At 40.1% G+C, this 16557-nt stretch overlaps 1 protein-coding gene across 1 annotated transcript; it reads left to right on the top strand.

Moving 5' to 3' along the window:
* Positions 1-4952: 4952 nt before the first annotated feature.
* On the top strand, positions 4953-15832 carry TOMM7 (translocase of outer mitochondrial membrane 7). Its single transcript, XM_023732313.1, has 3 exons — positions 4953-5122; positions 11648-11696; positions 15630-15832. The coding sequence occupies exons 1-3, from the start codon at positions 5020-5022 to the stop codon at positions 15643-15645; spliced, it is 168 nt and encodes a 55-aa protein (XP_023588081.1). The 5' UTR covers positions 4953-5019; the 3' UTR covers positions 15646-15832.
* Positions 15833-16557: the final 725 nt, after the last annotated feature.

Raw genomic sequence — 16557 nt, 5'->3', positions numbered from 1 at the left:
GTAGGCCAGACCTTCTGGCTTCTGGCTCATAAGGCTGCATAAGCTGGTGAATTAGGTCAGATGATAGGCTGCTGGCCCATCGGGCTGCGGAAACTGGCCAATCTCTGAATCAGCAGGTCAGAATCAGCAGGTCAGACGGCAGGCCGCTGGCTCAAGTTCCAAGAACTGGAGGTCAGACAATGGCAAGCCAGACGCAGGATTCAGATGCAGAGAGAGAGAGAGAAAGCCTTGCCAGAGCAGCCACATATATACATTGGATGCAGGCCACACCCTAGGGAAGGGTGTGACTTGTAAGAGTGAGACTTGAGTCATGCCCTCCTGTAAGGCTGTGACTCAAGATAACACCTCACACTAATCCTATCTCATTAATATATGAAAACCCCACTGCTGTCAAGCCAATTCCGACTCATAGCGACCTGTAGGGTTTCCAAGGCTGTAAATCTCTATGGAAGCAGATTGCCACATCTTTCTCCCCTGGAGCCACTGCTGGTTTCGAACTGCCGACCTCTTGGTTATTAGTTGATGGCTTTAACCATTGAATTGTGTTCTCCAAAAACATGTGTCAGCTTGGCTCTGCCATGGTTCCCAGTATTGTGTGATTGCCCACCATTTTGTCATTTGATGTGATTTTCTTACTTTTTATAAATCCTGTCTCTATGATGTTAATGAGGCAGGATTAGAGGCAGTTATGTTAATGAGGCAGGTCTCAATCGACAAGATTAGGGTGTGTCTTGAGTCAATATCTTTTGGGATATAAAAGAGAGAAGTGAGCAGAGAGACAAGGGGATCTCATACCACCAAGAAAGAAGTGCCGGGAGCACATCTTCTCCTTCGGATCCAGGGTCTCTGCTGAGAAGCTCCTAGACCAGGGGAAGATTGATGACAAGGGCCTTCCTCCAGAGCCAACAGAGAAAGAAAGCCTACCCCTGGAGCTGGCACCCTGAATTTGGACTTCTAGGCTCCTAGACTATGAGAGAATAAATTTCTCTCTGTTAAAGCCATTCACTTGTGGTATTTCTGTTATAACAGCACGAGATAACTAAGACAGCCTCCTTCATCAAGTCGATTCTGACTCATAGTGACCCTATAGGACAGAGTAGAACTGCCCATAGGGTTTCCAAGGAGCGGCTGGTGAATTCGAACTGCTGAATTTTTTGGTTAGCAGCCTGAACTCTTAACCACTTTGTCATCAGGGCTCCTCATTAACATGTAGAGGTTAGGAATTACAACATATAAAATGGAGGATAGTTAGGAAAATTACATCAGATCACAAAATGGAGGACAGCCACACAATACTGGGAATCATGGCCTAGCCAAGCTGACGCACAACATCATCCACCACTCCTCTTTAGGGTTCCATACATCTTATTTACATGGTCCCACCCAATCATTGTGTGGGAGTCACAAAGACTATGGGTAAAAGGGCCATATTAAGTAATTCACTGCACCACAGCTCCCTTGAGTCTTTGGTTTTCTTCACTCTCCTTTGCTCTGGCCAGGAAGAGACCAATAGTTATATCTTAGATGAGAGCTCACAAGCTTTTAATAGATTTTGGGTTTTCACCTTTGTACACCTTGTTAACTCACTGGAAGATTTTAAAAAATTGCTTAATTAATTATTATTGTGGTAAATATACATGTAACAAAACATTTGCTATTTTCAACTATCTTTACATGTACAGTTCAGCAGAATTAATTATTTTCATCACGTTGTTCAACTATCACCCTTATTCATTCCCAGATTTTTCCATCGCCCTTAACAGAAGCTAAGTGTCCCTCACTGGAGGATTTTGAGAAGGAGAGTGACATGAACAGAACTAATTAAGCAAGACTGATGTCGGCAATAGTGTGTAGAGTGGGTAGCATGGGTGGATTCTAGAGGTAGACAGACCTGTTAGCTTCCTGTTATTTTTATAGTCTGTTCTAGGCTAAAGGGTATCAGAGCCTGAACCAGGAGTGTGCATCAGGAGTGAAAGAAGAGGTTCCTAACCTGCTTTCTTTCAGTAACAAGCATGTCCAAGGAACATAACAAACACCAACCACTACAATGTTGCCCCATCACTAACTCTATGTCTGTGGAGGTAAATCTATATAATTTGGTTTGTGGAGGCCCAGGAGTGAGACTACTAACTCAGTAAGTTGCACAAGCCCAAAACTGGGGAGTCATCTTTGACCAACTTCTTTCACCTTTGCCCAACTTCTTTCACCTTTGCCCTCCAGATTCATTTGGTCAATAAGTCATGCTGATTTTACCTTCTTAATGATTCTCAAATTTATTCCCTCTTCTCCAGTTTGACTGCCACTGGTTTCTTCCAAAGTTCCTTGACTTCTCTAGACTGGGTTAGGTGTCCTTCATCTGTCTTCCTATTGCATTTTGTGCATAACTTTACTGTGGGACTTAGCACATTCATACTGCATTGGAATGTTTACTCACGTCTTTTCCACTCAGCCATGAAGTTCTTAGCGGCAGTCAAAATTCTTAAAACTTCATTGCCTCGCGGTGTGTCTGGCATATACCAAAACCAAAGCTGTTGCTGTCGAGTCGACTCCAACTCATAGTGACCCTATAGGACAGAGTAGAACTGCCCCATAGAGTTTCCAAGGAGTGCCTGATGGATTTGAACTGCTGACCTTTTGGTTAGCAGCTGTAGCACTTAACCACTACGCCACCATGGTTTCCATCTGGCGTATAGTAAGGCTTGATAAATGTTTGGTAAAGGCAGATGACCTTGGTATTGTTTCGCCCAGCTCACAGAATTAAATGCCATGTTTACTGCATCCTTACTATGTATCAGGCACATGAATAAAAAGATGAGAAACAATTTCTGCTCTGGAGGAGCTCAGAATAACAGCAAGGGTAATAAAGCGATAATAAGCGCTAACAGATTGTGTGACTTTGGGCCAATTATTTAATAACCCTGAGTCTCAGTTTTTTAACTGTAAAATGAGTTTATAACTTATATTTTAACCCTTACAAGAATTTGTAAGATAGGTTATAATGCAACTAATATAATCCTTACAAATTCTCTGAAGGATTAAAACAAACTATTGTCAAGGATTTCATTTTACTTGGATCCACAATCAATGCCCATGGAAGCAGCAGTCAAGAAATCAAATGACGCAGTGCATTGGGCAAATCTGCTGCAAAAGATCTCTTTAGAGTGTTAAAAAGCCAAGATGTCACTTTAAGGACAAAGGTGTGCCTGACCCAAGCCATAATGTTTTCAATCGCCTCATATGCACGTGAAAGCTGGACAATGAATAAGGAAGACGGAAGGAGAATCAATGAGCTTGAACTATGGTGCTGGTGAAGAATATTGAATATACCATGGCCTTCGAGAAGAACGAACAAATCTGTCTTGGAAGAAGTACAGACAGAATTTTGATTAGAAGCAAGGATGGTGAGACCTCGTCTCACATACTTTGGACATGTTATCAGGAAGGACCAGTCCCTGGAGAAGGACATCATGCTTGGTAGACTAGAGAGTCAGCGAAAAAGAGGAAGACCTTCAAGGAGATGGATTGACACAGTGGCTGCAAGAATGGGCTCCAGCATAACGATTGTGAGAATGGCGCAGGACCGGGCAGGGTTTCAATGGCACCTAACAACAACAACATTGTTTCTAAAGAACTTAACATAGTAGGCATAGTTTTTATTATTATGAAGATGAGCCGAGCACCGGAATAACCATAATGAAAGAGAAAAGTGTTAGTAGCCATTAGGTGTCTTAAGAGTTTAGTAGAAAATGTGATCATGGATCTTGGTATGGTTTCAAGACCAAGGCCTTAGCAATCTCTTAACCAAAAACCCACTGCCATCGAGTCCATTCCAACTTATAGCAACTCAGTAGGACAGAGTAGAACTGCCCCATAATCTTTTATGCACCTACTGCCTAGTGACTCCATAGGGTTTCCAAGGCTGTAATCTCTACGGAAGCTGACTGCCACACCTTTCTCCCTCAGAGCCACTGGTGGTTTCAGACTGGCAACCTTTCAGTTAGCAGTCGATGGCTTTAACCACTGTGCAACCAGGACTCCTTCATAATCTCTTAGAGGCTTAGAAATAAGTCCTGGACCCGGAGTTAAAAGCTCAAATACCGACAGGGGTCAGGCAGTTACTGTATCAAAAGCTACACATTAGAATCACCGGGAAACTTCAAAGCCAAACAATGGCCAGGCACTAACCAAAACTAATCAGAATTTATCGGAGCAGATCCCCAGCATTTGTGATGCTCTAATGAGCAGGCAGGGTTAAGACTACTGTAATTCTAAATAAATGAGGACGGTAAGATGGGCGAACAGGAGCGTCATTTCCCTCTTACTCCGGTTGACTCTTGTAAATAAACTCGCTAACTTTTCTAAAAATTCCAGAATTTCATGCAAAATTTCCCAAACTCTAAAATGTTGGCAAGTAATTTAAAAAGACAAAAAACACTTGGGACGGAGATATGTCAAAGAAAACATGGATACTGGCCATACTGGGCGTCACATAGGCTTGTAAACTTTCTTGCAGTTAAATCTCTGGCTTAAAGAAATAAATTGACACTGAGAGAAAACAACTTGCCCAAGATCACAGTAAGTCAGGATGAGAGTCAAGACTAAAACCCTGTCCTTTTGAATTTCAGTTAAGGTTCCTTTTATGTCATGGAGGGTACACTTGGAGATGCGTTTTGAAAAATGGGCAAGACTGTGGAAAGAGAGACGTCGTTTTGGGCTGATGGAAGTCAAGAACAGTACCCCTATTGCCCTGCTGCTAGTAACGCCAGCCGACTCTCAAAATGCCAGAAGCAAAACGCGTTTAGCCAGTCTCTAGGTGAGCAAGGCGAACGGATCACGCATGCGCTTTCCACAGGCGGCACCATGAGAGGAGGGGCAGGTAAAGGACGATGAATTACGACCTCTGCTGGTGGCGCTCACGACTCCTGCCGTAAAGGTCGCGTGTGGCGCATGCGCACCTCCTCTCCCTTTCGGCTTTCGGACACGGTAACTGCTGTGAGTTGTGCCGCCCGTATTGTCGACATGGTGAAGCTGAGCAAAGAGGCCAAGCAAAGGCTGCAGCAGCTCTTCAAGGGCGGCCAGTTTGCAATCCGCTGGGGTTTCATCCCTCTCGTGATTTACCTGGGTTAGTGGGAGAAGAACTTTAGAGAAGACCGGAAGGCAGGGGGTGCGGGGCTTCAATTCCATTTTTGACTTTCGGGGTCCGCAGAGGGGAACAGGGACCCTTCCATGCGCTTCCACTGAGGGGGTCTGGTCTAGTGGAGTCTGATTGGAGTCCGAGTTCTTTACGATCCCTTATTGTACCAGTTGCTGTGAAATCTATTCAGACTCATAGTGACCTCGTGTGCCAGAATAGAACTGTGCACCATAGGGTTTTTAGTGGTTAATTTTTTGGAAGTAGATTGCCAGGGCTTTCTTCCATCCTTTACTAGTTGGGTGATCTTTAAATCATGTAATCCCTTCCGTATTTTTACATCATGGAGGCGAGACTTCTCAGGATTGTTGTGAAGGTTAGATGACATGGTGTATGTGAAAGTGTCTCATTCGCTGTATGGCACTAGGTGAGTTTTCTGAGCCTTTCTCCTCACCTCTCTAGGCAGGCCTAAATGAAAAGAGGCCTGTGCTGGGAATTCAGAGACCTCGTGGATATGCCACTGCCTTGAAGATCATAACAATAGTCGTTGAATGCCTTGGTTTTCTCACCTGCACAATGAAGGGCTTGAATGATTGTTAATCATTGGCCCCATTTTACAGGCGAGGAAACGGAATCCTAGAGAAGTTATATGCCTTGCCCGAGGCCGCACAGCTGTTAAGTAGGGGAGCTATGACCTCAGGCAGAGGTGCATCCAGGTCCATCTTCATAACCATTGTGCTATACTGCAAGGATTTGTAAGTATTCAGACAAATATTTCCACCTAGGGCTGCGTACTGGAACCTTATGTGTGTAGTTTATCCTAGGGTAGTTTTTTCTTTTTAATCTTATTCCCCTACTCAGGCAATATTGTGGAAGGGAAACCATAGGTTTTAGTTCCACCTCTGTTACCTTGAGCATACAGCTTGACGTTTCTAAAACGCAGTTTCACACTTCAAAATCCTATTATTCTAACAAGGTGCTGCTTCCTATTTAGGTGTCATTCACTGTGTGTACACTCAGACTTAACAGAGCCTGTGATGATTCTATGCATTCTCTAGGCAGCTACACTCCCATTTTGCCATAATTTGCAAGCCAACTGTAATAACTGGATCCTTCAGTATATAGAGCTTGAGAGGGTCTTTTTTCTTCCCTTATTCTGAAGGCAATTCTTACTACTTTTTCAAATTTCAGTGACTATATAGGAATCAAGGATTAGAGCAAATGATTATGATAGCCTTAATTTGGAAGCTATGTTGTCTTCCTGGTATCTCCCACCCATGCCCTAGCTTTCATGTAGTGGTGGAACGGCCCAGCTTGGCTGGTCAAACACTGAGTCTAGCTTTCCTTTTACCTAAGAAGGGAAGGTAAAGGTATGGGAACGTTGATTCTTCCTCCTTTTTGTGCCACCCCTTTTACCCACCCTCGTACACAGGATGTCCGGTGTTAGTCAGCTCTTGCTTTCTTTGTCTCTGGTTTCTTGGCTGCTCTATAAGTCTTTTCGTCTACGTTTCTTTCCTCCTGTTTTGAGATTCCTTTTTTACTGCCAGAAAGCTGTAGCTGGTCACTACAATTTATGTACCGAAGGCTTTGGTCTCAAGAGAAGATAAACCTTTCTTTTTCTACCCTAGAGTTCATATTTCTTTTTACGCGTACTGGCTGTATTCTTTTTCCCAGGACTCCCATTGTGGCAATTTTCACCCTAGCATACAAGTTAGGTTATTTGAGATTGATGTTAGGCTGTATTTCCAGTACCTCCTCATTAATCATTGCCTTTTTCCTTAGATTGTTTGTAACATTTAATGTTTAGTCTAATCCAGTTCCTGGGTTGTTTCCTTTACTTGCTTCACTTCAGCTTCCTAAAACCTGCAACTACAGGTTGAACTTCTTGTGTAATTTAGGTTCACACGTACCTTTTGGGGCTTCAGGGAGTGTAGTGCTATAAAATAGGACAAACAGTAACATGAAGATAAAGAATATGTCTAGACATTTATCAACAAAACAAAAAGGTTTAAATGAGCCAGCTGTTGGGTGACAATCTCCATCGTCTCTTGCATTTCTGTAGATTTTGTGAGCGTATTATCTTTTTTTTCCCCCAGATTTTGTTTAGGTCTTTTTATTTTCATTTAAGTTACAAAACAAAGATAACTTCTGCATAATTTCTACCACTAGATTATGAGCTTAATTTTTTTTTTAAATGTGTTTTTGGTGAAAGTTTACACAGCAGATATTGGTTTTCATTTAACAATTTCTATACATATTGTTTAATGACATTTGTTACATTTTTCACAATACATCATTGTTCTCATTATTTCCCTTTTGGTGGTTCTGTTTCCCTTAATCTAACTTCCCTGTCTCCTCTTACCTTCTCATCTTTGGTCTAGGGAAAATGTTTACCGTTAGGTTTCATTTATATGATTATTTAAAGAAGTACAGTACTGTTGGGTGGTACTAATTTATATTATGGGCCAATCAGTCATTTGGCAGCGTATTATCTTCTAAAGGATGTTTTAAGACAAAACACACTTGGAAGATAATACCTTCCTCCAGAACAAAGGGCAGACATGCTTGTTGTTGTTAGGTGCCATCCAGTCTGACTCATAGTGACTCTATGCACAATAGAACAAAACACTGCCTGGTACTGTGCCATCCTCACAATTGTTGCTGTGTTTGAGCCCATTGTTGTAGCCACTGTGTCAGTCTGTCTCACTGAAGGTCTTCCTATTTTTTGTTGACCCTCTACCTCACCAAGTATGACGTCCTTCTCCAGGCACTGGTCCCTCCTGATAACGTGTCCAAAGTACGTGAGACAAAGTCATGACATCCTCACTTCTGAGGAGTACTCTGGCTGTACTTCTTCCAAGACAGAACTTGTTCGTTCTTCTAGCAGACCATGGTATAGTCAATATTTTTGCCAACACCATAATTCAGAGGCATCAGTTCTTCAGTCTTCCTTATTCATTGTCCAGCTTTTGCGTGCATATGAGGCAGTTGGAAATATCATGGCTTGGGACAGGCATACCTTAGTACTCAAAGTGACATCTTGGCTTTTGAACACTTCAAAGAGGTCTTTTGCAGCAGATTTATCCAATGCAATACATTGTTTGATATCTTGACTGCTGCTTTCATGGGCGTTGATCGTAGATCCAAGTAAAATGAAATCGTTGACAACTTCAGTCTGTTTGTCAAGATGTTGCTTATTGGTCCAGTTGTGAGGATTTTTGTTTTCTTTATGTTGAGGTGTAGTCCATACTGAAGGCTGTGGTCTTTGATCTTGATCATTAAATGCTTGAAGACCTCTTTGCTTTCAGCAAGCAAGGTTGTATCATGTGCATATTACAGGTTGTTGATGAGTCTTCCTCCAGTCCTGATGCTGCATTCTTCATATAGTCCAGCTTCTTGGATTATTTGCTCAGCTTATAGATTGAGTGAGTATGGTGAAAGGATACAACCCTGATGCACACCTTTCCTGATTTTAAACCAGTATTTCCTGGTTCTGTTTGAACGACTGCTTCTTGGTCTATGTACAGGTTCTGCATGAGTGCAGTGTAGTGTTCTGGAATTCCCATTCTTTGTAACGTTATCCATAATTTGTTGTGGTCCACACAGTCGAATGCCTTTGCATAGTCAGTAAAACACAGGTAAACATCTTTCTGGCATTCTCCACTTTCAGCCAGGATCCATCTGACATTAGCAGTGATATCCCTAGTTCCGCGTCCTCTTCTGAATTGAGCTTTAATTTCTGGCAGTTCCCTGTCGATATACTGCTGCAAACGCTTTTGAATGATCTTCGGCAAAATTTTACTTGTGTGTGATATTAATGATACTGTTCAGTAATGTCCATATTCTGTTGGATCACCCTTCTTTGGAGTGGGCATAAATATGGATCTCTTCCAGTTGGTTGGCTGGGTAGCTGTCTTTCAAATTTCTTGGCATAGATGAGTGAGCACTTGCAGAGCTGCATCCGTTTGTTGAAACATCTTAATTGGTATTCTGTCAGTTCCTAGAGCCTTGTTTTTTGCCAGTGTCTTCAATGCAGCTTGGACTTCTTCCTTCAGTACCATTGGTTCTTGATCATGTGCTACCTCCTGAAATGATTGAATGTTGACCAATTCTTTTTGGTATAGTGACTGTATTCCTTCCATCTTTTGATGCTTCCTGCATCATTCAGTATTTTCCCCATAGAGTTCTTCCCTATTGCAACTTGAGGCTTGAATTTTTTCTTCAGTTCTTTCAGCTTGAGAATGCTGAGCGTGTTCTTCTCTTTTGGCTTTCTAACTGCAGGTCTTTGCACATTTCATTATAAAACTTTGCTTTGTCTTCTCAAGCTGCTCTTTGAAATATTCTGTTCAGCTCTTTTACTTCATCATTTCTTCCACTCACTTTAGTTACTCGATGTTCAAGAGCAAGTTTCAGAGTCTTTTTGACATCCATTTTGGTCTTTTCTTTGTTTCCTGTCTTTTTAATGACCTCTTTCTTTATGTATGATGTCCTTGATGTCATTCCACAACCCGTCTGGTCTTCAGTCATTAGTGTTCATTGCGTCAAGTCTGTTCTTGAGATGGTCTCGAAATTCATGTGGGATATACTCGAGGTCGTGCTTAGGCTCTTGTGGACTTGTTCTGATTTTCTTCAGTTTTAACTTAAACTTGCGTATGAGCAATTGATGGTCTGTCCTGCAGTTGGCCCTTGGCCTTGTTCTGACTGATGGTGTTGAACTTCTCGGTTGTCTTTCCACACATGTAATCCATTTGATTCCTGTGTTTTCCATCTGGCGAGGTCCAAGTGTATCGTTGCCGTTTATGTTGTTAAGGAAAGGTATTTGCAGTGAAGAAGTTGTTGATCTTGCAAAATTCAGTCATGTGATTTCCGGCATTGTTTTTATCACCAAGGGTATATTTTCCAACTACTGGTCCTTCTTTGTTTCCAACTTTTGCATTCCAATCACCAGTAATTATCAGTGCATCTTGATTGCATGTTTGATCAATTTCAGACTGCAGAAGTTGGAAAATCTTCAGTTTCTTCATCTCTGGCCTTAGTGGCTCATTTTCCAGCACTATATCAGGCAGTGTTCCGTTGCTATTCACAAGGTTTTCACTGGCCAGTTTTTTCAGAAGTAGACTGCCAGGTCCTTCTTACTAGTCTAAGTCTGGAAGCTCCGCTGAAACCTGTTCACCATGGATGACCCTGCTGATATTTGAAATACCGGTGGCATATCTTCCAGCATCACAGCAACACGTAAGCCACCCACAGTACAACAAACTGACAGAGGAGTAGTGGCCCAGCATAGTAGACCATAGGAGTGTCTGATTCAAAATGGCCAATACCAGTCCATTTCAGTTCACTAATGCCTAGGATATTGATCTTTATGCATTCCATTTCATTTTTGACAATTTCCAGTTTTCCTAGATTTGTATTTTGTACGTTCTGCGTTCCGATTATTAATGGATGTTTGCAGCTTTTTCTTCTCATTTGGAGTTATGCCACATCAGCAAAGGAAGGTTCTGAAAGCTTTACTCTATCTACATCATTAAGGTCAATTCTACTTTGAGGAGGCAGCTCAAATACACTGCTGGTATTTGAAACACTGGTGGCATAGTTTCCGGCATCCTAGCAACACATGAGCCACCACAGTACGACAAACTGACAGATGTATGCTTACTGCCTATTATAAAAGCTTCTTTTTCCCTAAGCTTGGGGTTTCTCTTTGGTATAGCAGTCCATTGTGTGTGCAGGTATCTCCTTTGTGTGAAAATTGGGGCTTGAGTAACTGAAGCAAAAATAATGATACTCTGACTGCAGCTGTTGCTGGAAATAATAAACTATCTTCGTTTCTGATTTGAGAAATCTTCTGCCTTCTATCAGCATCCATGAAACTGTTAGGCTAATTTGACTTGAAAATAGGTTAAAATCTCATACTCTTCACTGTTCTTGACACCAACTTTAATTTTAATCACCTATTGCAGCAAATTGTATATTTGTCACCAAGTTGATTTATTTATCTATTTTTGATGGTAAATGAGGTTTATTTAACCATACTTATAATTAGGAGAGTTGGTTTAATTGTTAAGTAATAACTATTGAATGATTTTGCTCCTTTTTTTCTATTACGAGTTTTTGATTATAAAAAAAGTTCATGGGGCATGAAATAAGGTATTCTCAGTTTTGTAAAAAAAAGTTTAGGTTTTCTTTTTTTATTCTTTATGCTTTTGGTAGTCTTTTATCCAATATGAGAGTTGTAATATCTTATTTCTGGGTAAGGACTAATAATGAAAGATAGAGCACGCTAAGGTCTATTGTGCTAGTGCTGTGTATAACAGGAATTGATTAGCCATGTAAAATCTCATACTCTAGTGAAAGATTTGAGGCTGTTCTGCAGCACAGCCGCATCTAGGTAGTGCTGGTAGATCTGGATGTCATTCTAGCTACCCATGTTTGATTATAAGAAATAAAGTCTTGATTGTAAATTTTTTGACTGCTGGAATTCTAATTAGTATTTCTTTTTTTTCCCCTTCTCAGGATTTAAGAGGGGTGCAGATCCTGGAATGCCTGAACCAACCGTTTTGAGGTACTTCTCTTACAAGTTAACATTTCAGGGCAGATTTTCATATATAGCACTGAATCCATTGGAAAGCAAAATAATAGTAGTGGTAGGCATTAAAATGGAGCTTTCTAAATTGTTATCGTTTTGGGCTGTTGGAAAACTGCAAGTCTAGCTTATGTTAACAGTATGTATACACATGTATACACGTGTGTGTATACTTGGGAAAACCATATAAAACTATACATATACACTTATATATAAATACATACAGATATGTTTATATAAATGAATCTCAAACAGAGGCAAGTTTTGCTTGCTCTGAAGGGTGGACTGATCTCATGGCACTATGATAACCTGGACCACTGATATTGAAGCTATGGGATTTCCACTTGACTCTGTTCTCACAGACATCTCTTAGGGATTCCCCTGACAGACTTTTCACTGACTGCTAGGTCTTCAATTTCTTTAAACTCCTACTCTAAGCCACTTTGTTCTACAGTAGACAATCACTGTTTTAAGTGCTTTGTACACAATATCTCTTAATTGTCACTTCGGTTTTTCAAAACAGGTCACACAGTCAGTAGGTGGTAGAATATATCTCCAAAGCCCATTCTCTTTCCACTGGGTCACACGGCCTTCCCCAGATAATCTTACCTCTTACTTAGCACAGTGCCATTTGATATGAGTTTCCTCCATCCACTCTGCCTTGCAGTCTCTCCTTTCTCAGAGGAAGGCTTTTCTTTTTTTCATGTCTCAGAAGTTACCACCATATCTGCCCTTCACCTGTCTACTTCTGCGGTTATTCTCTGTTCCCTGATAAAATTCTTCAACAAGTGGTCTCCATTTACTACTTCCTTTCTTCACCTCTGTCTCTCCTTTTAACCCTTCTGATATGGCTTCCTAAAACTATTTTCTGAGATCCCCACTGAGTTCAGTTTTTCTTAACCCTTCCTATGGGAGCTATCAGTTTCCTTTTCTGTATAATGGGGAGTGAGGTAATATATCTGCTCCTTACTAGCTGAGTGATTTTAGACCAGTTGTTTCCTTAGGGAAACGTTACCTTAGGAAACATCATCCAAGATGGGCCTACTGGGTCAAAGTATGTGACCATTTTCCAGGCACCAGAAGTTATCATCAAATAGCTTTCCCTGAAAGGTCACTAACCTTTCTAAGCTTTAGTTGCCTCTTGTATAAGTTGGGCATCATAATACCTACTTCATAAGCTTGCCGTTAGGATTGAGTAAGAATAATGTATGTACAGTATTAACAGTACTTGTCAAGTAATATGTGATCAATAAACTTAATAGTAATTTTTAAACTTTTTCTGTGTCATGTCCTTTACCCCCACTTCCTTTGCTTGTGATTACTATGCTCTAGCTATATAATACTGCATGCTAGTTCCTGAAAAAACTGTATTTTGATGGCTTTGTCCATATACTTGAGTTTCCTCAGCCTGAAATGCTCATTCCCCTCAGTTTCCACTTGATGAAAGCCTGCTTCTAGAAAGGCCCAGTCCCAAATGTTGCCTCTTCCTTAAATCTTTTCCCCATTCTCCTAGCTGAAACCACTCCCTTTTTTGTTTTCCCATAGTGTTCTTTTGTGTCTGTCATTCTCTGCCTTATATTATGGTTATGGCTTATTTACTTATATTTTGTCCTGTGAGCATCTAAAGAAGCCGTTCAACAAGTGCTGAATTAATTAAATGGACTTCACCCCTTGGTGGTCTATTGGACAGGAATAGTTACAGGATTGCATCTTGTGGTATGATTTCCCTGAATGCTGGGGAATAGCATTTTTTGTGCTGGGATCCAGAGGTGGGATACAGTGTGGTCCTCTGTTGTACTACTTTTTTTGGCTTCAATTAACCCACTAAGATTTGGCCCTTAAAAACTGTAGACTAGATTTTGCAACTCCCTTGCTATTCATTTCTTCACCTTTCTGCCTTTTCGGTGTTCCCCTTCTTTCTGGTGCTAACTCTCAATCTTTTCTGTCATTAGGGGCATCTGACTTCCTTCTAAGGGTAATTGTGTTCTAGGAAAGAATTGACTGAGTGCCCGAAAAGGGTTCTTCAGTTACGGAATTTCATACTGTGCCACCTGGGCTGGGGAGACTGACTAGCGAGGTCTTCCTTGGTTGCCTAGTCTGTAGTCTGAAAGGAACATAATTGTAGCTGCTATGGTTTTTATTAATATAAAGTTAATATATAAATTATTGTTTATATAATAGTTATGTACTTAATTATTATAGTTAATGATTTACTGATTTGTTTACTCCATCAAGTTATTAGGTTCCTTGTGATAGAACCACATTTGTCTCAGTATCTTTGTCTTCACCTAGGATGGTAATTGTAGGTGGTCAGCGAATGTTGGTTGACATGAATGCCCTATTTAAAATGCAGTTCTTTAATGAATAGGGGGCAAAATGTTAGTAAAACATTGTTTAGACAAAATATATGAGTACCAAGGTTAAATAAGAGAATCATTATTCCTATTGCCCATATACAAGGCTAAGGAAGGTTCCTTTTCTCTTTATTTTGGATGCTCATTACGACAGAAGAGACCTTAGTAAGTGGAGAATTTATTTTCACATCTAACTGTATGCTAAAGTACTTGGGGTTTAATGGGGACTTTAATACACATTTGAAAATTGGAAATAAGATGCATGTTTGATTTTTTTTTTTTTTTTCTCTTTAGCTAGGCACAAGTAAAATACTTTTTAAAAATAAACTTTACAAAATGCTCTGATTGTCATTTTGTAATGCAGTTTTATTTAATTGGACGTGATACAATAAATCCTATTTTTAATCAGCAGGATTTAGAAATGAAACATCTTTTTTCTCCTTCCTGGATCTTCTTTAGATTCAGCAAGTGATTTGGGAGTTTGTTAGTTTTATATAAGTTGCTGGAATGTTTACAGTAAGAATCAATTGATATGGAAATGAGACTAATTACCCTTAGGGAGGTGTGTAAACTAATGATTAAGAGCACCTGGGTCACGTACCCTTCTGCCACTTAGGATAAGAATGCTTTCAGAGCCTCAAGAGATCATAATTGGGAATTTTGTGGCACAGTGGTTAAGAGCTTGGCTGCTAACCAAAAGGTGAGCAGTTTGAATCCACCAGGCGTTCCTTGAAACCCTATGAGGTAGTTCTCTGTCCTGTAGGGTCGCTATGAGTCAGAATCGACTCAACAGCAGTGGGTTTGTTTTTTTTTTTTTTGGTTTGGTGGTAAACTTGAACCATAGTGCCCGATGCATGGAAATGTTATTTTTACTGTTACTTATACTCTATCTAATAATGATACAGCTTTATTTTCCGGTTTCATCAGTCCTTGAAATTAAAAAAAAATATATATATAAAATTATGGTAAATATATATGTAACAGAACATTTGACATTTCAACAGTCTTCACATGTACAGTCAATTGACAGTAATTATGCTTATCATGTTGTTAAAGCATGAATCTTACTGTTTCCAAACGATACCATCACCCTTAACAGAAACTTAATGTCCCCTAAGCATTGAGTCTTCTTTTTTCCTTCCCTCCTGCCCACCCCTGGTAGCACTAATAAACTTTGGCCTCTATTTACTTGCCTTTTCTAGGTATTTCATATAAATGGGATCATACAACATTTGTCCTTTTGTGTCAGACCTGGCATGTTAATGAAAATCATTAGTCATTTATCTTTTAATTGATCTCATTTTAAATATCAACTTACATTTTCCTTTTTGTTTATAATAGGTAACAGCACTCAAAAGTAACAAAACTGAATTTCTTTAAATATAATTCTGTCTGGTTGATTTTTTGCTGATTCAGATTCATGCTTATTGTCTAGTAACTCTAGATGTATCTAATGTGATAGACAAGTAAACACAAACATAAATGTATAAAATCTTCAGGTCTTTAAAAGTTTTTATTTTTGGGTTTAATTTGTTTTTCCTCTTCATAAACATTGTAGCCTACTTTGGGGATGAAGGACTATTTGGTCATCTGGATTTGGAAGCTATCATGGATAGGAAAGACATGGAAGGTGTGCACTCTGGCTGGGCTAAGAAATGGGACATCGTTGAGACATTATCGCCAGTTGGACGTCACAGGGCTCTTCACAGATGCATCTTAGCAGAGTGGAACCTTTACTGAGTTACTTATGATAGACTGTATCAAAATAAAGGTTTCTAACAGTGTTCTGTCTTGAGTCCTTTTTGAATTGAACATAGGATGACCATCAGGTAAAAATTAAGCCTTTTGGTAAATTTTTTAACTGAGTATGTGTATGTGGCTAGATGGTACCTTAAGAAATAAGAAAATTTCCAAGTTAATTCCTGGCTGTTCACTTAACAAATGGATTCTGATTTCCCCTTGCAGTTAATTAATATCTCCTTCTAGAATGTCCTTAGGTGGTAAAAGTAGACAGGTCTGTTTGTGACAAACTGCATTGGAGGAAGTTTCCAACTGTCAGAAATAGGGACCCTGGTATCTCTGTTGCTAGGGGGTGGGAATGTCATTGGCTATTTGTGTCTGATTTATTTGTGTAAGTCAAATGTGAGTTTAAGATTTCCCTCGGTGATGATAGACTAGAGCTGGCTGTGCAAGAGCCCATGGAGAGCTACGTGGAATAATAGCACTTTATATTTTTTAGTAGAAGACAGGGCAGTTAATGGGAACTAGTTTCTAGTTCTAGACACTGATTTCCTGAGACCTTGTATTTGAAGTCTATTTTTATTATTTAGCATTTTACGTTCCTTTAACAAAATAACACTATTTACTTGGTTTTGAGAGTGATAATTAATGTGGGAAAGTAGAATTGGAAACAAGGTATGAATACAGTTCGGGAGGAGCCCAGCGAGTTGGCTGCTTAAAACATCCAGTGTTGAAATAAAGATCAT

Source organism: Trichechus manatus, unplaced genomic scaffold (assembly GCF_000243295.1).
Source record: "Trichechus manatus latirostris isolate Lorelei unplaced genomic scaffold, TriManLat1.0 scaffold00050, whole genome shotgun sequence".
NCBI lineage: Eukaryota > Metazoa > Chordata > Mammalia > Sirenia > Trichechidae > Trichechus > Trichechus manatus.
The sequence above is the reverse complement of the archived record's forward strand: the minus strand, read 5'-3'. Positions and strand labels throughout refer to the sequence as shown.